General features: G+C 33.5%; 4 protein-coding genes, 1 long non-coding RNA gene and 1 other non-coding gene across 6 annotated transcripts; 3 read left to right on the top strand and 3 right to left on the bottom strand.

Annotated features, from left to right (window-relative positions):
* Positions 1-1257: 1257 nt before the first annotated feature.
* Positions 1258-3687, bottom strand: linc-31. The gene is made up of 3 exons (NR_102040.1): positions 3681-3687; positions 1625-2897; positions 1258-1387 (listed from the first exon to the last, which is right to left on the bottom strand). It is a non-coding gene; the product is annotated as a long non-coding RNA linc-31 (long non-coding RNA).
* Positions 3688-6968: 3281 nt separating this feature from the next.
* Positions 6969-9095, top strand: sul-2 (Sulfatase N-terminal domain-containing protein; the record flags this gene model as incomplete). Its single annotated transcript, NM_072701.6, has 5 exons — positions 6969-7736; positions 8065-8303; positions 8352-8472; positions 8520-8606; positions 8664-9095. The coding sequence occupies 5 exons, from the start codon at positions 6969-6971 to the stop codon at positions 8805-8807; spliced, it is 1359 nt and encodes a 452-aa protein (NP_505102.1). The 3' UTR covers positions 8808-9095.
* Positions 9096-9151: 56 nt separating this feature from the next.
* Positions 9152-10866, top strand: F20D6.6 (Serine/threonine specific protein phosphatases domain-containing protein). The gene is made up of 6 exons (NM_072702.5): positions 9152-9310; positions 9648-9749; positions 9901-10061; positions 10110-10393; positions 10436-10611; positions 10656-10866. Exons 1-6 carry the CDS (start codon positions 9176-9178, stop codon positions 10746-10748), a joined length of 951 nt encoding a protein of 316 aa, NP_505103.2. The 5' UTR covers positions 9152-9175; the 3' UTR covers positions 10749-10866.
* Positions 10867-11179: 313 nt separating this feature from the next.
* Positions 11180-14671, top strand: F20D6.5 (CHK kinase-like domain-containing protein). The gene is made up of 9 exons (NM_072703.5): positions 11180-11253; positions 12772-12890; positions 13197-13574; positions 13657-13801; positions 13845-13948; positions 14006-14071; positions 14121-14216; positions 14264-14380; positions 14430-14671. The coding sequence occupies exons 1-9, from the start codon at positions 11220-11222 to the stop codon at positions 14499-14501; spliced, it is 1131 nt and encodes a 376-aa protein (NP_505104.3). The 5' UTR covers positions 11180-11219; the 3' UTR covers positions 14502-14671.
* F20D6.8 (GTP-binding protein Rheb) lies at positions 13972-17492 on the bottom strand. The gene is made up of 7 exons (NM_072704.8): positions 17265-17492; positions 16002-16107; positions 15786-15948; positions 15374-15538; positions 15023-15212; positions 14668-14872; positions 13972-14602 (listed from the first exon to the last, which is right to left on the bottom strand). The coding sequence occupies exons 1-7, from the start codon at positions 17441-17443 to the stop codon at positions 14498-14500; spliced, it is 1113 nt and encodes a 370-aa protein (NP_505105.2). The 5' UTR covers positions 17444-17492; the 3' UTR covers positions 13972-14497.
* 21ur-11921 lies at positions 14766-14786 on the bottom strand. Its single transcript, NR_069063.1, has one exon.
* Positions 17493-22996: the final 5504 nt, after the last annotated feature.

The following is a 22996-nucleotide window of genomic DNA, read 5'->3' on the forward strand; positions in this document are numbered from 1 at the left end:
CCACTCGACGTGGGTTTCTCTAGTTTGTGTGAGTAAACCAAAGATCATTTAGTTCAAGTTACTACTATCGGTACAGGGAGCACCTACCGTAACCCTTCAATACTTTTATATCTCGAATACTTTATTATCAAGCTATCATCTCGAACAACTGAATAATTAAAAGACTTTAATTGTTATCTGGCTACATAGATTACGTGATAATGTTCGCAAGTTTTTCCTCTTGATAGCAACGATACGAAGCAGCTGGCCAATGATCAACGGGGTACCTGGATCTTTGTCACCCGGATCCATACAAGATCATTGGTCAGCGTTCTTCCAGAAGGTGTTTGAACTGTTCCTTGTATCTAGGCTAAACTTCATTTTTGAATGGTGGTATCTAGGGCACTATGTTATGATCGAAATATGTTTAGATTAGTTTGAAAATGTGGATTTCTTCTAGTTGATTTTTCGAAGCGATTGTTATCTCAAACAGTATCCACTAATTTGAGTTTTTATTTCTAGCGAGCTGTTTCTAACAGTTTGAATTATCAGAGATCATATCACCCAACTTGCGCATAATTATAATGATATCACCCTTAACAAACGAGCTCTACATAGTGATAAGGATTTGTTTACCGCTCATCATTGATTACTAATGTCTTATTAATATTATTCCTGTTGTTCTCGTATTAAACTTTGCCCAATTTAGACATTCTCTTAAGGATTATTTCGAATAATGTCCATATCAAGTATTTTTTCAAACTATTTGGGTAAAAATGATCCTCAACCCACTACTGAATACTCTAATTAAAGGGGGAGTAGAGTTTGTGGGGAAATATATGTTTCTGACTCTAATTTTGCCCCTGATGCCGAATATCGATGTGAAAAAATTCAAAAAAATTTCCCTGATTTTATATTAATTTTTAAAATCCGAAAATTTATTGGATGCCTATATGTGAGTTTTCAAACGCTGAACTTTCCCGCCAGAGACGCCCCGCCCACGAAACCGTGCCGCAGGTGTGGGTTTACGAGATGAATATTTTCCTTCTATTTTTATTTGATTTTATACCGATTTTCGTCGATTTTTCTCATTTTTTCGCTGTTTTAAATTGAAATTTTTGTTATTTCTCTTTAATTATGCCTTTCGATTGATGAAATACACAAAATTCCATGAAAAATTCCATTTTCAGCACAAATTCGACGGGAAACAAGGTGGAGGCAACCGTGGACAATAAATCTATTACTTATTCGTGTGTAATGCTTTTGTTTTTTAGACAAAACAAGTAAAATTATTATAAAACTGTTTATATTCAATAAACTTTACAAGAAAAACATTTTTGGTAAAAAAAAAACTACAAAAATCGAATATTGTCCTCGGGAGCGCGACGAATCAACGTGTTCCGGATAACTGAAATGTTAAATGTTTGTATTAATGTGGAGAACTTTCGTTATTGAGATTTGTAAAGAGACTATTGATAAGCACTAGGATTAAAATAGGAAGTTTAATTAAATTTATTACGATAGTAAGATATTTGCCGAATAAATCGACATACTGATGATTTTTAGGATGTTTTAGGCTTAATTATTTAGCGATTCTTACTTTTCAATTGTTTTTTAAATAATATTTTCTATAAGAAGTACTCACTTTTCAAAAAATCGTCGTGTCTCCGCGATTTTCCTCGTTTCCCGTCGAATTTGTGCTGAAAATGGAATTTTTTATGAAATTTTGTGTATTTCATCAATAGAAAGGCATAATTTAAGAGAAATAACAAAAATTTCAATATAAAACAGCGAAAAAATGAGAAAAATCGACGAAAATCGGTATAAAATCAAATAAAAATAGAAGGAAAATATTCATCTCGTAAACCCACACTTGCGGCACGGTTTCGTGGGCGGGGCGTCTCTGGCGGGAAAATTCAGCGTTTGAAAACTCACATATAGGCATCCAATGAATTTTCGGATTTTAAAAATTAATATAAAATCAGGGAAATTTTTTTGAATTTTTTCACATCGATATTCGGCATCAGGGGCAAAATTAGAGTCAGAAACATATATTTCCCCACAAACTCTACTCCCCCTTTAAATAATATCAGGCCTCCCCCTACTCCAATTAATAGAATTAGATACTTCCCGAAAACAGAGACAACAACAAGTGACCGGAACTTAGTATTAAATTCTATTAGACGTCTGAAAATAACAAGCAGAAGTTGAAGAAGCTGGTTATGTAAGTAAATAGAAATAGAAGCATTTGTTCCTTGAAACAATTTTTGAAAAAGAATTTGCCAAAAAATTAACGACTGATGGAATATTTAAAATTTGAGTTTCAACAGAAACTAGGAGTTCTATAGTTAACTGTTGATAAATCCTGTGGATATATAATAGTATTAAAAACTCATTTTTCATACAATAGGTACATATGTAGGCATGATGGAGGCGCAGTTTTGTGGGAAATTTTGTTACACGTACCTCAATTGGGAGAAGCTGTTTGTCCAAATTTCACTTTCACGATATATACAGTAAACCATCACGTCATCTAATTCCAGGTTTTCGCTTGCTAGAGTCTCTTTAGTTGATTATACTAGGCAATAAACATTTGAAGCAGTGCATTACTTTTCCGGCACCTCAATCTTCTTTGAATTTATATGTAATGTTGCCTTGAATTCAAGTCCAACTTTTTTCAAAAGTGACGTTTTTCGTCCATTTTCTGAGATATTCTCAAGTGAATTGCTCATTGCACTCATCCTCCGCCTTGCTCTACCGAAACTCCCCGTCAGCGTTTCCTTTTACTATCGTTTCCGGAATTCCAGAAAAACATGGCTATATGACGACTCCCCCTCGTTTAGTATTGAATCCTAGATCTATTTGATACATTTTTATCCGTTTACATCGGTATGAGTCCATTCCTCATATCTACAAAACTTGATCTAGAACACATACTCTCAAAAGTCTTCTTTGACCTCTAATCTCTGCGCCTTCACAGCTTCAGGCCCGTTTTCGTACCTTCATGCCGCCCGTTTATGCCCCTCTTCTCTTCCGTGTGACACAATACCTTCTTTCCTTTCCTCTACAACACAGATTAGGCCCCCGCCGTTTCTTGTCGTCGCTACGCTTTTCTCTCATTTTTCACCCGTTACCCGGGCCAATTTTAATTCCAAAATTTCTCCATGTTTCCTGTTTCAATCTGTCTCATTATCACTTTTATCACTCCCCCTTTGCCCTCCCCGTTCTTCGAGATTTTTCGCATTTTTGTTGGCAAGCTTCTCATATTTCACTAATTTATCTCATTTTTCACGTTCGAGATTTGATTCAATACATCGTAAGTCTAGATGCCTTTTGATGTCTCAATTATTCTGTGATAGTCTAGACTTTTATATGATTCAAAGTTAATTAAATCATCGAACTTTACATCCTGTTATCATCTAATAAATGTTCAAAAATAAAAATTGAATATGCCTAAAAATCCATTTAAATTCGATACTTATACCAGAAATCACACTCTTACTTTGAAAATAAGTTTTGTCACCTCCAGAGAATTCTCAGAACTAGAAGTGTACGGCTATCTTTCCGGAAAATTTCCAAGACTGTCAATTTCGGTATGATAAAACAACTTTGAATCAAATATGAATGTTCGATTTTGGATAACAGCTCGATTATTTCGTAAATAACTTTTATATTAATAGCTTAAACAGTTGAAAAAATACCATTAAAAAAAAATAATAAAAATTAAAAAAAAAATAATAAAAAATAGTTTTTCTGTATTTTCACTACATATATACTTTGAAATAAAAAGTTGAATTATCATACCATGGTATATTTGCCAGGCCTCTTGTTCAGAACTCATTGCCCAAAATTTGATTTTCAGTATTTTAAGTGTTTAAATGTTTGTATCAATCCTTTTCTGACTGAGATCAGAACTAAATTATTTGCATAAAAGTTTTAAAATTATATATTAAAGAAGGCTACTAGACTATAATTTGTGAGAGGAAATGTCACAACTTTTTGCACTGATTCGATACAAACTTTGGTTTTTATGTTTTTGTTAGCAAAAAATTGGCTATAAGAACTCGTTTAAATCTGCTAGAGTGGCACACGGGGCTGGAAAATCGTAGCTTGTAAGCTAGGTTTAAAATAATTGTTTACTGAATTTATTGAAAAAGTTTTAGTTGTATCTATACCACACAAGTACCCAATTTTGAATATGAATTCAAAACCTTCTGAACCAAGTGCAACTAAGATCATAAGTGCGAAATGTTAAACTGTACTGTACTAGACAACCTTCGGAAAATCCAGACATCACAGATATCCTATCTTCTTTGCGTAGTTTGTGCATCGTTTTGCATATCTCGTTTCTGAATCATTGGTCTGTATGAAAACACAGAAGATCAACACAAAGGTCAGTATACTGTACTTCTGATTTGATAATATTGCCGCCTCCTTGGCGCAGATTGTTCAAGGAACCGATATCCCAATAGAAAACTTTAGTTACCATTTTACAAAACCTACTAGCCTTAAGATAGTAACTCGAAAAACCATTTCTGTCACTTTATTACAGAAAAGTGAGTTATGATCGAACCCTACTAATTTTGAACAAATGAACTCTGCGGTCTCTTTTTTAAAACTTTTTGTGGATTTATTTATTTGCTCACCCACCCTTACCATGTGTAGAAGATTCCCACGACAAAGGTTTTGATTACATGCGAAGCTCACTTCTTTTTGTGGATCTCTGCTAGTGACAGATTGCTTCCGTCATCAACGAAAACGTCTTCCTTACTAGAAGAAAATGTTGCTCGTGATTACTGAGAGCCAGCTATAATTATTGTTTAGACTTCGGCCATCGGAAGCATTCAAAATCGAAACTTTCTTCCCGTTCTATTTAATATGTGAATGTAATCAAAAAGTTCTTTACTCATCGTTTCTATCGTTGACCCAGATTACTTTTGAACAGTTCTCTTTTTTGTTTAAACTTCAACACCAACCTTTGCGAACTTTTTTGTGATTTATTTCTTCAGGCGATTTCATACATAAAGTTAAGTCAAAATGATAAATTAAAAGTAGTATCTTTCAAAATCTATCAAGGGATTCCTGATTATAAATATCGAAATCTATTAAATGTTCATATTAGGGATTCTTGTTGTTTTCCCTCGATATGCAATAAGGAACTGAACAACAACATTTTGAATTTTTTTTGAATCTGTGATAGAGATTTGTTGAAGTCCTAAAGATTTTTAACTGCCGTTTTTCCTCTATCAGCTTTCTTGCACCGGCCTTGTTTTCAGACCAGTCGTTTCTTGTAAAATGATAATTTTTAAAAATCTTACTGCATGTTCTGAACATCTGAAAAATCTGAACCTGAACATGTTTCAAACATAGCTGCAAGGCTTTATTAATTTTAACTGCTCGTGAGCCTCCAATCAAAAGTACTCCTGTCTTGTGCCTACACGCGGTTTTTTTTTATTTCTGGCAGTTCTAAGTAACTGTAACGAAAAAATATAACTTATCAAACACCGGAGTTTGCAAAAAAAATGAGCGGTCAAAACGTCACTATGAAAAATTACTATGAAAATCCAATTCTTAACAATATCTGACAGATTGATACTCTAATAAATTCTGAATGAAAAACGAAATTCCAAAAATATTCCGAAATCTCAACGTCAACGATTAATTAAATGAGTAGACTGCTCTTTGTGACGTTAACCATCGAATTTTTAAATTTGTTTCCTCGAAAACAAGTATTTTTACCGATCAATGGTCGTTTGAACTTATGCAAAAAGTACGTCTTGTACTCTTAGAAAACCCCTTTCGTGCTTGATAATTCATTTTCTCACGAGTTTCTGTTCCATGCTATTTTTGCAAAATCTCTACACAATTTATTTCTATAAATATTTTTCTGACCACACACGGGTCACATCAGTATCTTAACTTACGAGGGATTGATAATCATCAAATTTAAAAATATTTATCACTGTTTTTCTAGCAAATACATCTATGAAAAAAACCGTAAATTTTGGAAAAATGTGCTTTCATTTTTGAAAGAAATTGGTCGCTCTCGGATTTTGGATTAGTAAGCGACCGAGGATTAATCAAAAAAAAACGTGTTGTTCCTTTTACTACCCAAATGAGTGAAACTGTTGTTATTTTGATACCTTGATATTCGCGAGGAAGAGCATCAGAACATTCTCCCTTGAACATTAATTTGTGGCGTTTTCGTAATTTTTGTCACAATTTGTATTTAAGAATAGTAAACAGGAAAATGGATGCACAGAAGCCTTTCTTCGAATTTTAAAAACATTTTCACAAGGCTTCCAGTTTACGTGAAAACTTAAAGAAAACGGTTTATCTTTTTTATATTTAATTAATCGAGTCAGAAACTTTCTAGTTTTGGTGTTCATTGAGCATTTATTGAAAATAAATAATAAATCATATGCATAATTGAAATGCCGTGCTAGATGTTTGAACAGAATCAGTGGCCAAAAAGGTTCAATTTGTATATTTGAATAATAAAATATTCAATTAGTATTTTGAAAGATCATTTCCTCATTATTTAAATGTGTGTCTTGTTTGGTAATTAATATTATGACAAAAAATTTTTAAAATTAAATTTAACTCCAACTTCGATAATTGGCCTATAAGAAACATCTTTCAATATTTCTAACTATTTTTATCCTTTTTAATTTTCACAAATCACTATTTTTATAAAACCTGCCATTTTCATATCAGTTGGCTCAAGTTCCAACTATGTTGTTCAGATATGTTTATTTTTTATTCATATTAATCAAAATACTTGCTTTTCCAAAGATCTTAGACATTTTACGTCAAAAAGTGATTCTTCGTGGGCATTAGTATGTAGTAACATTGAAGTTAACCGTTTTTTGTGTGCAAGATTGGCTTCTTTCTCGGCTTCCTCCCCATGTTTCTTCCGATTTTCACAAACTACACTTCTCGTTTTAATATTTGTTTCCAGTTTGATTTCATTCATAATCTTTCAGATCATGTCCCCGGTGAGCCTATTACTACTTCTTCTATTCCCATTGAGCACTTTTCAACAACGAGAAGATTGCACAGTGCAGCCACCATCTCCACGTCATCCGAACATTGTGATTCTTATGATTGACGACTTGGGTTACGGTGACATTGCGTCATACGGTCACCCGACTCAAGAATACACACAAGTCGATCGGATGGCAGCAGAAGGCACCCGGTTTACACAAGCATATTCAGCAGATAGTATGTGCTCACCTAGCAGAGCTGGATTCATTACTGGACGATTACCTATTCGATTAGGTATAGTTGGAGGACGGAGAGTTTTTGTTCCTTATGATATTGGAGGCCTTCCAAAAAGTGAGACAACAATGGCTGAAATGCTTCAAGAAGCAGGATATGCAACTGGCATGGTTGGAAAATGGCATCTTGGAATTAATGAAAACAATGCAACTGATGGTGCACATTTGCCTTCAAAGCGAGGATTTGAGTATGTTGGAGTCAACTTGCCGTTTACCAACGTCTGGCAGTGCGATACAACAAGAGAATTTTACGACAAAGGACCTGATCCATCACTTTGTTTCCTCTATGATGGAGATGATATCGTTCAACAACCAATGAAATTTGAGCATATGACAGAAAATCTTGTTGGAGACTGGAAAAGGTTTTTGATGACAAGGTTGGCACAAGATCAACACGAGAGACCATTCTTCTTCTATTTCTCATTTCCACAAGTCCACTCAACACAGTTTGCAAGCAAACGATTTAGAGGATCATCGGTTAGAGGTAAGCTTGAAAGTGAATGTTTCTATGAAAAATGGTCAGCTAGATGCAATCTACGAATGTTTTTGATTGTGATATGTTGTGAACTTGATATTTTTGAAATGTCTCGGAAACACAATAAGCTATATTTTAATATTTGGAAATCTTTGCCGTTTGAAAATCGTTATTCTAAACGTAGCTTGACCATTTTCGGTAGCAAAATTTTCACTTTTTGTTGCACGTGTCCTTATCATATCTAGAAGCTTCAACCACAAAATGATTCAAAGAAGCGACTTCAATGATCTCCAAGAGTGTATGTTGATGTCTAACTTCACAATTTTGCAGAAAGAAGCACTCCGTTCTGACGGAATTGATATCTCTGACGAATTGCGTGGTGAGAGTGAAGATGTGGAAGGAAGCCTCGGAAAGGCTCGTCCGATCATCTACTACTGTAATACTCATCTGATGGCTATTAGGATGGGAGACTACAAAGTTCACTACAAAACATCTCCAATCTTCTTTAATAATTCAGTTGATCCAAATCTTGATTATTTCTGTCCAAATGGAAAACCAAAGTCTGATTGGTGAGTTTCCCTAGCAGCTAACTTTGTTCAAAACAAACAATTTTTCAGGTACGTTTCACAAGTCTGTCCTGATGAGCATCTACAAAAACATTATCCTCCACTTGTTTTCGATCTTATTCGTGATCCATATGAGCAGTATCCATTGCAAAATACTGTAAAATCACAAGAGGTACAAAGATTTCAATTAATATTTCTAGAACCAAAAATTATTTACAGATAAGATTCCAAGCTATGCAGCGGCTGTCTGAACACAAATCGTCGCTGGTCAAAGTTAAAAATGTGCTCGGAAGCTACAATAAAACAGTAAGTGAAATCATCACAATTAATAATTTGTCTTCATTTAATAAATATTGATTTCAGTTGATACCTTGCTGCAATCCGCCAAGTTGCAAATGTGACAAATTATCAAGGCCCACAGAATTTGACGAAAGTCGGCCAGATTATGTTGGTCTGGTGCCTGATCTTGAAAAGACCGAATACGAACTTCTTCACAGATTCTTCTAAATGTTTCCGAATTTCTAAAATTCCTTGATCTCATAACTTTTTACTTTGTTTATTATTATTTAAAATCTCCAAATATTCTAGTCTTCTTTTTGATCTCTACTTTCTTTGTTTCCCAGTTCCATCATTTTTCTGATTCTCCCGGCGACATGACATCACCACCGATTCTTTTCTAATTTGCATGTTCTGTCTCTCTGTCTTAATTTCTCCCTCTTTTTAACTATTAATTTAATTTACATCTAATACAATTAAAATAAAAGAACGAAAATAAATAAAAGAGTTTGAAACCGTGAAGTGCTAATTTACAAAATGAAACTTATCAAATTGAAAGTCATCGTCCAAAAAAATTTATTTCAATTTTTCGAAGCAAAATGTGGGAACCACGACAGAACGGAGGAAACGAACGAAACTTTTACGAGGAGATTATCCAGATTCATCTTCAGAAAGGACCAGTCGAACATGAATACTCTTTTGGATTTTTGAGTGAATTGCTAGAAGATGCTTTGGTATGTTGAATGTGATCTTACGAAATTCGTCCGAAGTTCAGAAATGTCAGAAAACGCTTGCCTTTTGCTGAGAACATATTTTTAATCTTTCGAATTTGTACAGCAAACACGCTAACTAAAGAAAGTAACATGCATGTAGAGTCAACCGTTGTCGAGCAATTCTAAACTTTATTTTAGTGAAAAATTGCTAGACTTACTCCAAATTCAAACTATGCATGTTACTTGCATATGCTCTTGCTGTAAAAATACAAGTAACACTCATTTTAATTTTTAAGGTGCATACTGCCTATTCAAAAGTTATAGTTGATAACGAAAAATTTCGTACTCCATTTTTCAGGAAATCATGGACGGAACTTCCCGGGTTGAATACATTACTCCACCGGTGAATATTTGTGGTGACATTAGAAGTCGTTACGGTGATGTTCTCGACATTTTCAAGGTATTCCATAGCCTTTTCAGTTAAATCTTCATCGATATTGCCATGAATCAAACATCTTTAAACCTTGTTATCATTTCTGACGGACTGTAACTGATAGCATGACATCAGATACAAATGGCATAAAGATTAAAATGAAAATAGCAACATTCAGACTTGTGGCTGGCCATTCGAACAAAAATATGTATTTCTTGGAAACCTTATCGATGGCGGAAAGTTCAGTCTGGAAACTTTGGTTATTCTTCTTTGTTGCAAAATTTGCTATCCTCAGAATTTTGTGATTCTTCGCGGATTTTATGAACATGAGCTGGTCAAGTAATACTTATTTTGTTATACAAATATCTTGAAATGCAAATTTTACAGATCAGACAGAAGCTTCATTGGTGAATTGCGTGTAAGATTCCCGGATTCCAACAAGTGGCAAGCTCTGAATGCAATTATCAAAAGTCTTCTGAAACGTCTTCCAGTCATGACGGTCTTGAACAGAAAACTGTTGTGTGTCAATGGAATGGTGACGTCAAACATCAAGAATGAGAAGAATGTGGTCTCAGTGAAAAATGGAAACATGTTTGAAAATCATAATACTCGCGTGGAAGTTCAATTTTTGGATATTGACATCCCATCCCCAGTTACACCAAACAAGATTGGTACGCTTTAATGAAAATCCTCTTTATAATTTTTCCATTCAGACGAAGAATCGAAAATTATCAAGGAGCTACTGAAGTCGATGGATATGAGCATGATGATTAATTCAAATAATGTAGTCAGAGAAGGCTATCGATTCACTCTCAAAAACCAGCTTATCACCATCACCAGTGGCACAAAACTGCAGAAAAATTACAATAATCGTGGTGTCGTTATGATGGTTAGAATGATAATATCTTCTAATCAAAACTCTTTTTTTTACAGATGGATCGGCACAATAAAGTGAATTTCAAATCAATTCAAGGAATTGATGGAGAAGATCGAACTGATTTGGCCAGTGTTCCACTGAGATGTTAGCTGAAATATCCGAGCGAAAATGATTCTAGAAAGCAATGCACAGCGTGAATATACAAATAAATCCACTTCCCTGTGTTTCTTGATTTGTTTTTATCATTTTGCACCAAAAACCAGAAACTTTGAAGAAAATTTAATCCAAACTCTGATCATTGGTGACAAGAAAACAGTAGAATTTTCTAGGCAGGAAGTAGTTTGCAGAATAATTTTCAATACACTACATCGGTGGTTTTCATAATGATGTGAGGGGGTCCATTCTTCGGCCCATTGATTTATTCAAAATACATGTTTAGGATCAATTTTTAAAGATGACCACGTGTTTTTATAATTGTTGGTCGGTCAGGAAATGTGTCCTTTAGTGCAGACATTTACTGATAACATTTCGCAACAAAAGAATTAGTGCATATTAACTGATAATTTATTTACAAGTGAAGTCAAACCAACAAACATACTTTCATTCATTTGACACTAAAAATGTATTCCGAACTAGCTTTTTGCTATGGAAAAGGTAAGTGTGCTTTGTTATATAGTTTTTTTTTAATTTTGAATCGCATTAGTCGCGGAGTATCTGAGCCTTAAATAGTTGTGTTTCTAGAACATCCGTTTCGCAAATTTTTCTGTTTATGGGAATAAGTAAACTTAAATGCGATGAAATAGCCTATGCCTGAAAGAAAAAATGTTCAAAGTTTCAATCTGTTTCAAATAAATTTCAGGCCAACACAAATTAAATATAAACATTTTTACATTATAAACCAAAAAAGTGTTTAATCGTTATACACCAATATATTGAGCTCCACGTGTTTAATATTATTATCAAAGATCACACATTTTTTCTATAAAAATCCTCTTTTCGTTGCCACAGCAACCGTTCTCCTAACATTTCACCTGATATTAATTTCTTTTTTTCTACTTTTTCTGTGTTAGAAACTTTGTAAACATTCTCTGGGCTCGTTGAGTTCAGGCACGTTTTGAAAGTTCAAAAACCTCAGTAAATAAAGTTGAACAATTGTCGTTTGTCTGTCTCGGTAGATAAATTCTTTCTCAAGTTACTTGCCAGATACAATCCGTGGCTCCATTTTCCGTTGTTGCACTTATTTTTTCTTTAAATTGAACTTAATCAGTAATAAAATTCAAAAGGAAATGCTCAAATATTAAATTGTTGTAAAGTATATGTCTTAAAAATAAACTGATTTTTTTTGTTGTAAAAATGTATTGTAAAAGCTTCAAAAATTTATCATAAACATTTGAAACTGCCAACTATTGTTTTAAAAAAGTTTTTGATATTACACCCCTCAAATATTGAAATTCCTATGATACTGATACTTTTTGATCTTATTCAGACAAAATCTACACAATGTACATTTAAGGTTTCATGTTTTTGCTGTATAAATGCCACAATAAACCACGACTAAAACTTGGAAACTTTAAATGTACTTGTCAAAAACATCACACCTTTCTTATCAATGTCAACTTTTATTTGTCTTTGTTTCAAGTTTTGAAACATTCTCTTTGATTTTTTTATTCAACTGAAATCATAATTTTTATTGTTTTTGTTTGAATTCAGAAAAAATCATGTGAAAATTTAAAATTTTGCAAAAAAAAAACATTGTTTTCAGTAAAGTTCATGACACCTAAACATTCACACATATTTTCAGTAAGCTGATATAATCTGTCTGGAAAACTGCCACAATAGTTGTTTTGGAGTGTTCACTTCTAGTTTTTTTTTCTTTTTCTGTTTTCTTTTCTATTAGTCTTTCTATTTTTGAGACAAAAGTAAATATATTTGATTTGTTTAACAAGGAAATTGTTCTGATGTTAAACTTTCCTAATGTCAATTGATCAAAAGTCAGAATTGTAGACACGGGTGTTTGTAATTAAACTAATTGGATTTCGTTTTTCAGTGATAAGAGTATCAAATTAATTGATAAAGTTATTTTTCTCACACCCACTTGCTTGTCGTTAGATATAATTTGATCAAAATGTTGCCAACAATAACTGATTCTTCGTTTATTTTAAAATCTTGCAGCAATCGAAGAAATGGTTGCCGAATTTAAAGTGGTGGAAGATGTTGGAACTGGAAAAGGAATGTTATCATGTGTTCAGCTGGTATTCGAGGAACAATACGGAGGAAATGTCATTCTAAAGGTGAATTTTGTTGTCTTAAAAGCTTAAAGTTCTTGTTGAATCACAAAATGATTTAATTTTATTTAAGTTATGAGCTTTGAAAAATAATTCAGATTCTACCGTCTCAAAATTAACATAGACAATTTTATTTTGCAAATTTCTTCATAGAAAATTAAAAAGGAAACATCATAAAGTGAAAAGAATCCGAAAATTTTTTTTTGAAAATGTTTCCAAGAAGGCAAATTATAGGAAAAATTTTGCACCGCTTCTTGATGTAGTCCAATTTTATAAAGCAATCGTATTTACTTTGTTATTTTTTAAATTCAGATTCCCGGAGCAGAAGCAGCACGATCCAGACTCTTCATTGGAGACGATACATTTTGTAAACTTCACAACACGGAAGTAGATGCCTACACCTTTTTGCAAAAGTTCTCTGACAAAAACATTTCCTATCCAAAAATCTACGAACTTGAGAAAATGGATATAAGTGTTGACCCAATAAAACAAGGACATATAATAATGGAATATATGAGTGGAATAACACACCTTTATTGTTATAACAATTTGAAACCAGATGAACTTATCGAACCGGTCAAGAACCTTGCAAGGTTTCATTCAATTGGCGCCGAACTTGATGAAGAAGAGGGAAGCAATGTTCCAAGAGACTTTTTGAGTAGCTGGTTTACAACTTTATTCACGCAACAGGTGAGCTATGAAATTTACGAAAATTATTAGAAAATAGTTTCTGAAGATATGAAAAACTAACTTCTCCAATTGTATCTTCCAGAATAAGAACACATTTATTGGAAACTGGAAAGGAGATTTATCAGATTGGCTACCATCAAAAGTGGCGCGGGATACAATCAAAGAATTAGATGGTCTGCTGACACCAGAAATTTTCTTGAAATTGAACAACGATTGCCAACTTACGGGTGAGATTTGCAAACACTGTTCAAAAATCAGAATTTATTACAGGTGTCCAAGAAGTCCTTTGCCATGGGGACTACTCCTTTCACAACCTTTTATATGAAAAACATTGCGATGGCTCATATAAATTCCGAGCTATTGTTGACTTTCAGGTAGTTTCAAATAACTTCAAATTCATTTTCAACACTTTATTAAAACAAATGTTACAGAGTGTAAATTGGGGAAATGCAGCACAGGATTTGTCACGATTGTTTGTCACTGCAATGAGCGGCAAAGTAATTGCAGAATTTTACAAGAGAAATTGGCAAAAAATTATGAATTCAGGACCGTCGAGATTCTGAGGATCGCTTGTTAAAGATTTACTACGATGAATTGATCAAAGTTTCAAAGGGAAATGTGGCACCGTTTACATGGGAACAGGTAGATCAATATACAATGAGAAAATTGAAACAATTAAAAAATTCCAGTTGAAACAAAGTTATACAAGATTTTTTCAACTACACGCAGCGATCGTGTGTACTGTGACACCCGGACTGTTTCTTGTGACACTTTCGGGAAAACACGAGGGAAAGGAAAAAGTGGAGGTTAGATTTAGAATTTTGCAAATCGAATAACATAAAGCACATGTTTCAGTTTCGAAACATTATGATCGAAAAATATGTTGGCCTCTTGGAAGATATTCAAAGAAATTTACAAGCTGTTTAAGCAAGCATTCGGTGAAAAACTTGTTCCGCTGATTTTGCCATTCCTTTTCCCCGGTTCAACATTCGTTCCACCCAAGATGGACGTCTTCTTTCCGATGGTTCCTAAAATTATAAACAAATTATACATGTTGCTCATTGAAATGTTATATATCTGTGATAAAATTTACCTGTAATTCTTTCAAAATTGTAGTCCAAGTCTCTTCAGTATTCATTCCAAGAAGAGCCGATACTTCCAGAAAGTCACATTTGAAAGTTCGCGCCACAGATTTTCCTTCATTTGTGGAAATCACTTGGTTTCGTTTCAAATCACATTTATTTCCAATAAGAAACAGTTGAAGAGGGACCGGATTATTCAAATTTGCCAAAGTGATTCTGAAAAATGATACCTACTAGAATTGTTTATGTCGATAAAGCTTGAAGGCATATGGAAATCTGTAAATGCAAAAACGATTCGTCAAATTAAAAATGCTCCGGTTTGGTTTGAATTTTATTGTTGAAATATTCTTTCAAAAATAAACCAACCTCTCCAAAATCTGTGTGGCATAAATGAAAGATTGTCGATTGTCCATATTGTACATGACAATGTAGAGTGTCTTTGACTGCCTGAACGGTGAATTTTCCAGTGTCGATTCGAGCAAAATCTCCAGTGTAACTTCTCTTCCATTCAGCAGGAAAGTTGTCATTTTAGTGTAATCATTTCCATTCTCGTCGGCTGAAAATGGCATAGAGTTCAAATAACATCAGTTCACCATCATTACATTTTCCCATTTCAAATGATTTTCTATTCTGACCGAGAGCCTATCAATTTTTTATCTAGCACCCCACGCAACAAATATCCACTGCAACAAAAAGTGACGAATGAGACCAACTTACGATCAACTCTTTCCGGTGCCATGCTAGTTGCGAAATGATGGATTCGATTGGCCAAGCTCTTTTTTCCGCAATTTCTTGCACCATAGATCCGTAGAACAACGTGCTTCATGAGACAATTTTGTGAATCAAAGAGGAATATATCTGGGCAAGTGGCACGGCGATTATCTGTAAATAAAATTTAAAATGTTTAAACATTTTTGAAATTCTGAGTTTTCCATTTTCAATTCTAACATGGGAATATTTCTCATTTCTAGAAATTCAAAATGGTCTTTCAGATTTAGTAATGTCTGGATGTTTGGAATCGAATGTTCGATTCATTTTTGAATGGTAAAAAATGTTTGAAAGTATTTTTTCAGTTGATTTTTGAAATTTTGAAAGCAAAAAAGTACAAAAAACATTTCAAACTGCTTACCTCCTCTTCTGAAACCAGTTCCGTTGACACTCAAAAAGTCTTTCTCACTTGGTTTCTTCTGAAATCCTTTATCAAAAATATGCCCGTCGCGTAGGTCGAAACTACGTAGACGAGTGCTTCTTATTGGAAACTCTGGCTCTTCGTCGTTTATTTGCTCATCGTTCTGGAAAAAAGGTGTCACTTGCATTAAACTGCACTTCAAGAACAAACGCCTACCACAAAAAGCTCCTCTTGCTCACTAGTTGATGAGAATGCTGGAGTTGGGGGAGTTGGTGGAAGGCTACGACGATGTCCATTTGGAAGAGGTGTCGATGGAAGCGATCTGAATATATTTTTTGAAATTTTATAAAATTAATCTTCAACAAAAAAAATGAAATATGTAGGTGGCTCAATTTGAACTAGAAAATAATAAAAAATACTATTACGGTTTCAAAAATTTAATAGAATCGTTACAAAAACGGACTTTGGATTATCGAGATCCCAATAATTTTTGTGATTCAGATTTTGCTTTTTCTCATAAACTTTCCTTCAGAGAAATACAATGCTTGCTCCAGAAACCGTGAGAGAAATAGGTTTCTTTGTTTGGTTGTACACATTCTCGCTTTCAAAAACATGTAAATATTTAATGAATTTGGTCCGTCGACCATATTTTTCAGGGCAAAAATTGTGATCCTCTGGGATACTTGCTCATTGGCATCGTTTATCCAGAAAACAAAAACAGACACAACCCCGTGTTCTATTATTTTCCCACCTTCTATTTTTGGATAACCTAAATTTGGAATATTATTCGAAAGTGATCAAATGCTCGGCGAACTCTAAAAATAAGAGACAATTTGGTTAATGTTGATGACGTTGAATGTCAAATTGATTATGTGGTGAAAAATAATGTAAATCATTTTATTTTCTATAAAAATAAATATGAATCACGAGATTGAGATTGTCTAGGTTAAGCGTATTCAATATTTGGGAAGGAAGTGATGAGAGTTTGTATTCCGTTTACGTAAATTTTCAGTTTTTGTTTGGATATTGATAACACGAAGGGTAAGTGACTTGAGAAAAACTACAAAATGATAATTCAAAATTAAATTCTCGTTAATGAAAGCAGGAAAATAGTGTAGTGTTTTCTTTCAGTGCCAGACCAATTAAAAATATTTGCTGCAGATCGCGGGTAGCAATATATTTCATTAAGTCTCTGGTGTCTTTTTTGCAATATTATATTTTTGCTATTGCTCTGCGGTGATAAACTTTCTAAAATATTATGAAAAACATCATAAAAATTCTGAAGTTAATTTATGATCTTCCAGCGTCTGAAGAATTCAAATTTAAGCACAGTAAAGATTTCAAAAACGGAACACAGTTCCAGTTTATTTTTTAGAATTAAAGCATAAAATCTATCTGCGTACTGTCAACAATTGATGCCTTACCTTACAAGAGTGTTACCAGTTTAAAATGATTTATCCGGAAACTCTGAAAACTAACCTCCTTGGACATGGGCTCGGCGAGAAGTTGGGAGACAAAAGCATTGTGCTGTTCGCGTTTACTGAATTCGAATTACTCGATGAGACAGACGATGTGCGTGGTTGATGGTGATGATAAGTGGTGAAGTATGGGTGAGAGACGACGAGTGATGCCGGCAATGAGACGCGTCGCGAGTCCATTTTTCAGCAGGTACCTCCCACTGGAAATTTGTAGATGAGAATGTGGTGGCTGAAAAGTAGCAGAGAATGCGGAAGAAAAGTCGTATCGTATACAAAAAAAAATTCGGATGAATAATATGGATTCATACTATGCAAGAAGGAGAAAAGAAGATAGGAGTAAGAGGGGATGAGTTGCAATTAAAGAAGAGCTCAACCCTCCGGATGAGCCAAAGGGATATGTACTATGTGCCAGTAAGGAGAGTGAGATTATATAGATTTTGAAATTGTTCACATGTATATAAGAATGAACGTTTCGTAAGAAATAGTGCAAGACTGAGACAGGGAGCTAATACCACATACTGAAGGTGTTCAATGCCCAGCTAATCTGTTTATGTGTCATGAGTCAATTAGAGGAAGCATTGAGGGAGCAAAAATAGAAATAATTGAGACGTAGCAAGACCAAGAAACAAAATGTAATTGGGAAATATTGTTCTGCAGAGTTACTGGTTGCAACTACGGCAGCACATATCAGCTATGTTTGATTACAATGCACAGGGACATCCTGAATGTTTTTTTTTTGCTAAAGTTTTGAAATTTCCAAACAGCGTTTCCTCCCATCAGGCTTTTGGAGTTGTTATTTGAAAAGGATACCAAAAGGATTTAAATGCAATAGTCAGAAAGTTACTAAATTTTTAAAGGAAACTGTCGGAGTCTCTCTCGTTTGAAAAAACATCTGAAAGCACTAACAATCTGGAATTTATAATAAATTTCCTCTCATCCTACCTATCCAAAGCATGAACTCATGTGATACAATTGAATACAAGTTCATGAAGGTCATCTCAGTTCTGGGAAATTCCCTCAATTATTTTTTTAATAATTATGTCTAGCAAAACCTTCAAAAGATGCAACACCAATTAAACTCCCAACGCAACTTGGCCTACACTTGGACCTTCTACGTAAGCATTTCATGACTCATAAACACCCAGTTTCAATTATGGAGAGAGAAAGAAAAAAGAAGAAAACGTGCACACGATGCTATTTTTGTTCTTGAACTTTCTTCCAGTTATTTTTATCCGTAATATTTACGAAACCTTCTGCGAATGCCTTGCACACATATTTAAAGAGAAATCCGACCAATGCGTCATCAATATCTAAATAGTTCCAAGTAGCAAAGAATGAGTTTAGTCCAGTTTCGTAAGACCGAATTCATGAAAGATGCATCCACTTCCATCCTCTAAACTCTTTGGGAAATATTTCCGAAAACTTGAACATTTGAATGCAAAAGATTAGAATTCAAGAAAGAAAATATATAAAAACAGGAAATTCGTAAATTCGTATCTACGTAGTAGTTGTCTATCAGGAAATGAAAAAGGGAACATGGGGACTAATTTGGTTTAATGAAGCTGAACCAAACAAAAGTTTTGGAAAAAGAAAGAAAGAAAAGATTAAGGGAAACGTTTAGTTTAGAATTCCGGCTGAATCACACTGCGCGATACTATTCCACATTCGTTAGTCACGAAGGGATAAACATCGAAAAACAGAAAAAGAAGAATTGGAAACGTTTTTTGTTAATTTTCAAGTAACCAGGGAATAAAAAAAAAATAAAAAAAAGTGAAACCCCCCATCTGGATGACAAAAAGAGATGCCATAATTCCAGAGACCGGAAAAAAATAAATAAGCAGGTGGCCGATGTGTACTTACTGGGAACGTCACGAAGAGAGAAAATGAAAACAAGATGAGAAAAAGAGGAGGGAGGACGTACACACAAAGAAGCCTGGTGGGAAATAGAAAAAGTTAGAGATAATGTGGAAGAACATTCTGGAATATTAAATAATTGGATAATCATGGAAAGACAACATTTTAGACTCTTTACTTTGAAATCCCGTAATAGGAACCTTACGTAATATTCCAAGCCTCGACAAAACTCCAAAAGCAAATGAAAGAAGAGTTCTCGTTAAAGGTGTCGCTTTCTAATTTTCTGAATATTATTGCTCATTGTCTGTTTTGATAACTGTTTTTCAAGACATCATAATCATACTTATATACTACTAGGATTTTTCAGAGGCTCGATGTAAAACGTTAAGTTCGAATGATACAATTTTGTACTTTTTACCAAGTTAATTTTACATAGCCTTGAATAGTCGTCTCTGATTTTATCCGGGTGAAATGAACCAAAAAGCAAGTATGTCGTCATAACTTAATTACCTAATTGTGTCTCACAAATTTGCAAGATAAATTGAAAAATTACCAGAACAGCTGAATTCAATTTAATTATGCCTCTATTTTAAATAATTTCCAACCACCTGTCTGTGAATACTTAGTGCCGCATGATGTCTGTAACTTACTGAAAATGTAAATAACATTAAGAGCATACGTCATCTCCTCCTGTTTTCCCTTCTCTAAAAGTCATAAACTAAAGACAATAGCCGCGGGAGTCTAAAAATATTCTCATGTGTTTATTATTAGCATCCAGAATATTTCTGGATTTTTTTTTCGTTCAATGTTTTTGCTGCACATGGAATCATTTCGCTACTTCAGATGTGCGTGTGTGTGGTTGTAGACGTAATGTGATACTGGAAGACAACAAGAAGAAAAGCAACAGAATGATGACAAGAGTACACGAGTAACCGAAATTCATGGGAAGGCAAAAGCCACGGGAAATGAGGCATACTGAAATGGAATAAATTTTTTGGACTCATTGAAAAACGGATCTAATAAAAAAGTTGGCGATATTAATTGAGAGTGGTTGAATTGCTTTTGAGAATAGTAGTAGTGAAAATTCAGGAAAACCCCCAACAAATTTTTAAAAAACCAATAGCAAAAGATATATTAAATAAGATAAAAATGATATACTTCGTTTAGAATATTCTTAAAAATCAGCCACAATTCACTTGTATTCAGTTGGAGGCTATTAGTAGGTTTTTATATTATTTACTTCCATATAAGTGGTGAAATTATTTCACTAAACTCGTACAACACTAAAATAAATATCTACTGTTTGAACACCGAACACCAGCATTTTTCCCATTAATAGTGATTGTTCTGCCCAAAAACAAAGAAACTGAACGTCATCAAAACATTAGTACATTCTGAGAAATTGTTCCAGGCGGGTAGCTCCAAAAATTAATTTTGTAACTAATTAGAAAAAAAAACAATTTGTACGTCGAATTTCTTTGGTTTTCTATTAACTCGATTTAGAGAGTCTCAAATAAAATATCGCAAAGAACAATATTTTCAAAGTTTTGAGTCGTCTATCTCCTAGTTGAAAATTCGAATCTTCCTATGTTTTTTTTGGGAAAATGATAAATATTCAATCAAAAATGAAACAACAGTAATAGAGCAAATTTTAAAAAATCTGACTATGAGCTGCAAAATTCCAAAAATGACACATTTTGAGCATTCAATGAGTTTTAAAAAGCTTTTCTAAGATCAAAACCTAACCCCGCAAATAGCTAAGCCAATAGAAAACAAAAACAGGAATCTAATAAAACTCACTCGCAATAAAAATCAACTAAAAACCAAAAGCTTACGTTCGCTGACTCATTTGTTATTTATCAATCTCTTGAGGAAGTAATGCGGGAAAGTTCATTAAGAAAATGAATAGAATATGGAAGCAGTTGGAAAAATGTGGGTGGAACTTTAATATGTATTACAACTCTTCTCCTCTCAAAACCACAGATTGGTCATTCTCTCATGGTGGGAACATATGTTTTATATTGTAGATCACATGTGCCAAAAAATTCTTTATTGTTTTATGAAAACAATCAGTTGATTTACTTTCATAACTCGGTTCGCGTGATCCAGAATATATGATTCAGAAAACTTCAAAAACCAATCCAATTCAATTCAATAAAAAACCGCAAAAAATATATTCAGAACGTACTCTAAAAAATATATATGAAAAAGAGATGTGCAATCGAGGAACAAGAAATCTGTGTCTTGAAAATGAAAAAAGACTCTCAAGCGGAACGAAGACTTTCAGCATATGAATATGCACACTGAAATATAGCCTATTTAGGGTCAACAAATACAAAGCTCGAGTAGTTTTTACTATATATTTGTTCCATTTATTGTTTCCGGGTCTTTAATATTGCTAAAAATATACTGGAAACTTATGTCATATTTTGTACTTTGAGAAATAGTCAGAATAACAGTCAGAATTTTGTTTAAAATTTTAAGTCAAAATATTTAAAACAATTTTGATATTCTGAAAACTAGGAGACCTTTAAGGCATTGTTGCATACTTAAATCACATACTTAAACCTAAACCTAAATGCATACTTAAATCATATTTAGAACAAAGAAATTGGCCGACTTCTAAAAATAGTAGTTTTTAAATTAACACCATACGATGAATTTTCCATAGTTGCAACTTGGTTTTTATCATAAAAGAGTCAGTAAAATTATGTTTTAAATATATTTGTTTAGCTCTACTGAATTCGAAAATTCAATGCATAGATATTTGGTTAGCTTCTTTTTTCTCAGTCAATTTTCAATATGACACTGCCAAAATTATAAATAGCGAGATGTACAATAACAAAAATGAAACTAACTGGAATTTGAAAGAAAATAAAAAAATAATAGTACAATGTGTGTACTGTTAGTCATTTAAAAACAAAAAAGTGTGAATTTATTCAGGTGACAAAAGTAACAATAGAACTCTGTGAGCACTGGGAACGGAAAGCTTAAATCTGTTGGGAAATTTTGTGGTTTCTTTTTCTCTTCTTTTCTAATTTTTTTCTTTCAACAATGGGAGACGGTCACGGCTAGAATTTAAATTAGGTGTCATGAAGAGTCTTCAGAAGAAAGTAAACACGTATTGTTTAGCTTTCAACCAAAGAATAATGAAGTCAAAGAAGTCTGATGAAGCTGAGATCTCTATATTCTCACGGACCATATTTGTATTATAATTTTACGAACTCGGATCCTTGAGGTTGCTGAAAACAAAAAAATATGTTTGAGTTGCCTGGTGTCTCTAATTTCGAAAAGTAGTATGTCGTAACCTGATACCGTAGGATCTACTGGTCATTTGTAGATAAACGGCGTGGGTTTCAAAAAATATGAAAAACAAGAATGTGGTCAAAATGTCAAGTGATCAAATGGACAAGTGCTTTACTGATATTATTTCAAAGTTTACACAGAGTTCATTTTTTCTAAAAATTATATAAGAAACCAGAAAGAGTGATTGCGAAAATCAAAAAATTTGACCGAAACTTTAACCGAGACATTCCACCCGGCCTTACTTTCTGGTGTGCAACTTGTTGTCATGGGTATTTGCGGAAAAAATGTATTATTCTAGTAGAAAACCTACTTCAACAAGATCCGCTAAAATTTTTCCAACAGAGTGCAAACACCACATAAATTATGTACCTGAACATTTTCTGAGAGAATCCAATTTAAAGTCATTAAAAATTCTGGGAAGTAGTACCTAGAGTAAAAATAAATATAACTTTTATTTCAAGTTATTTTAAGCAAAAAGTTGTTTTTCATTCGTAGAAGAAGAACTTCCGTGATCGTTTGTTCAATAATCTATTGTTAAGTCAACCATAAGAACCGGAAGGAGCACTCATGCTT

The sequence above is a fragment of the Caenorhabditis elegans genome, chromosome V (genome assembly GCF_000002985.6).
Source record: "Caenorhabditis elegans chromosome V".
Taxonomy (NCBI): domain Eukaryota; kingdom Metazoa; phylum Nematoda; class Chromadorea; order Rhabditida; family Rhabditidae; genus Caenorhabditis; species Caenorhabditis elegans.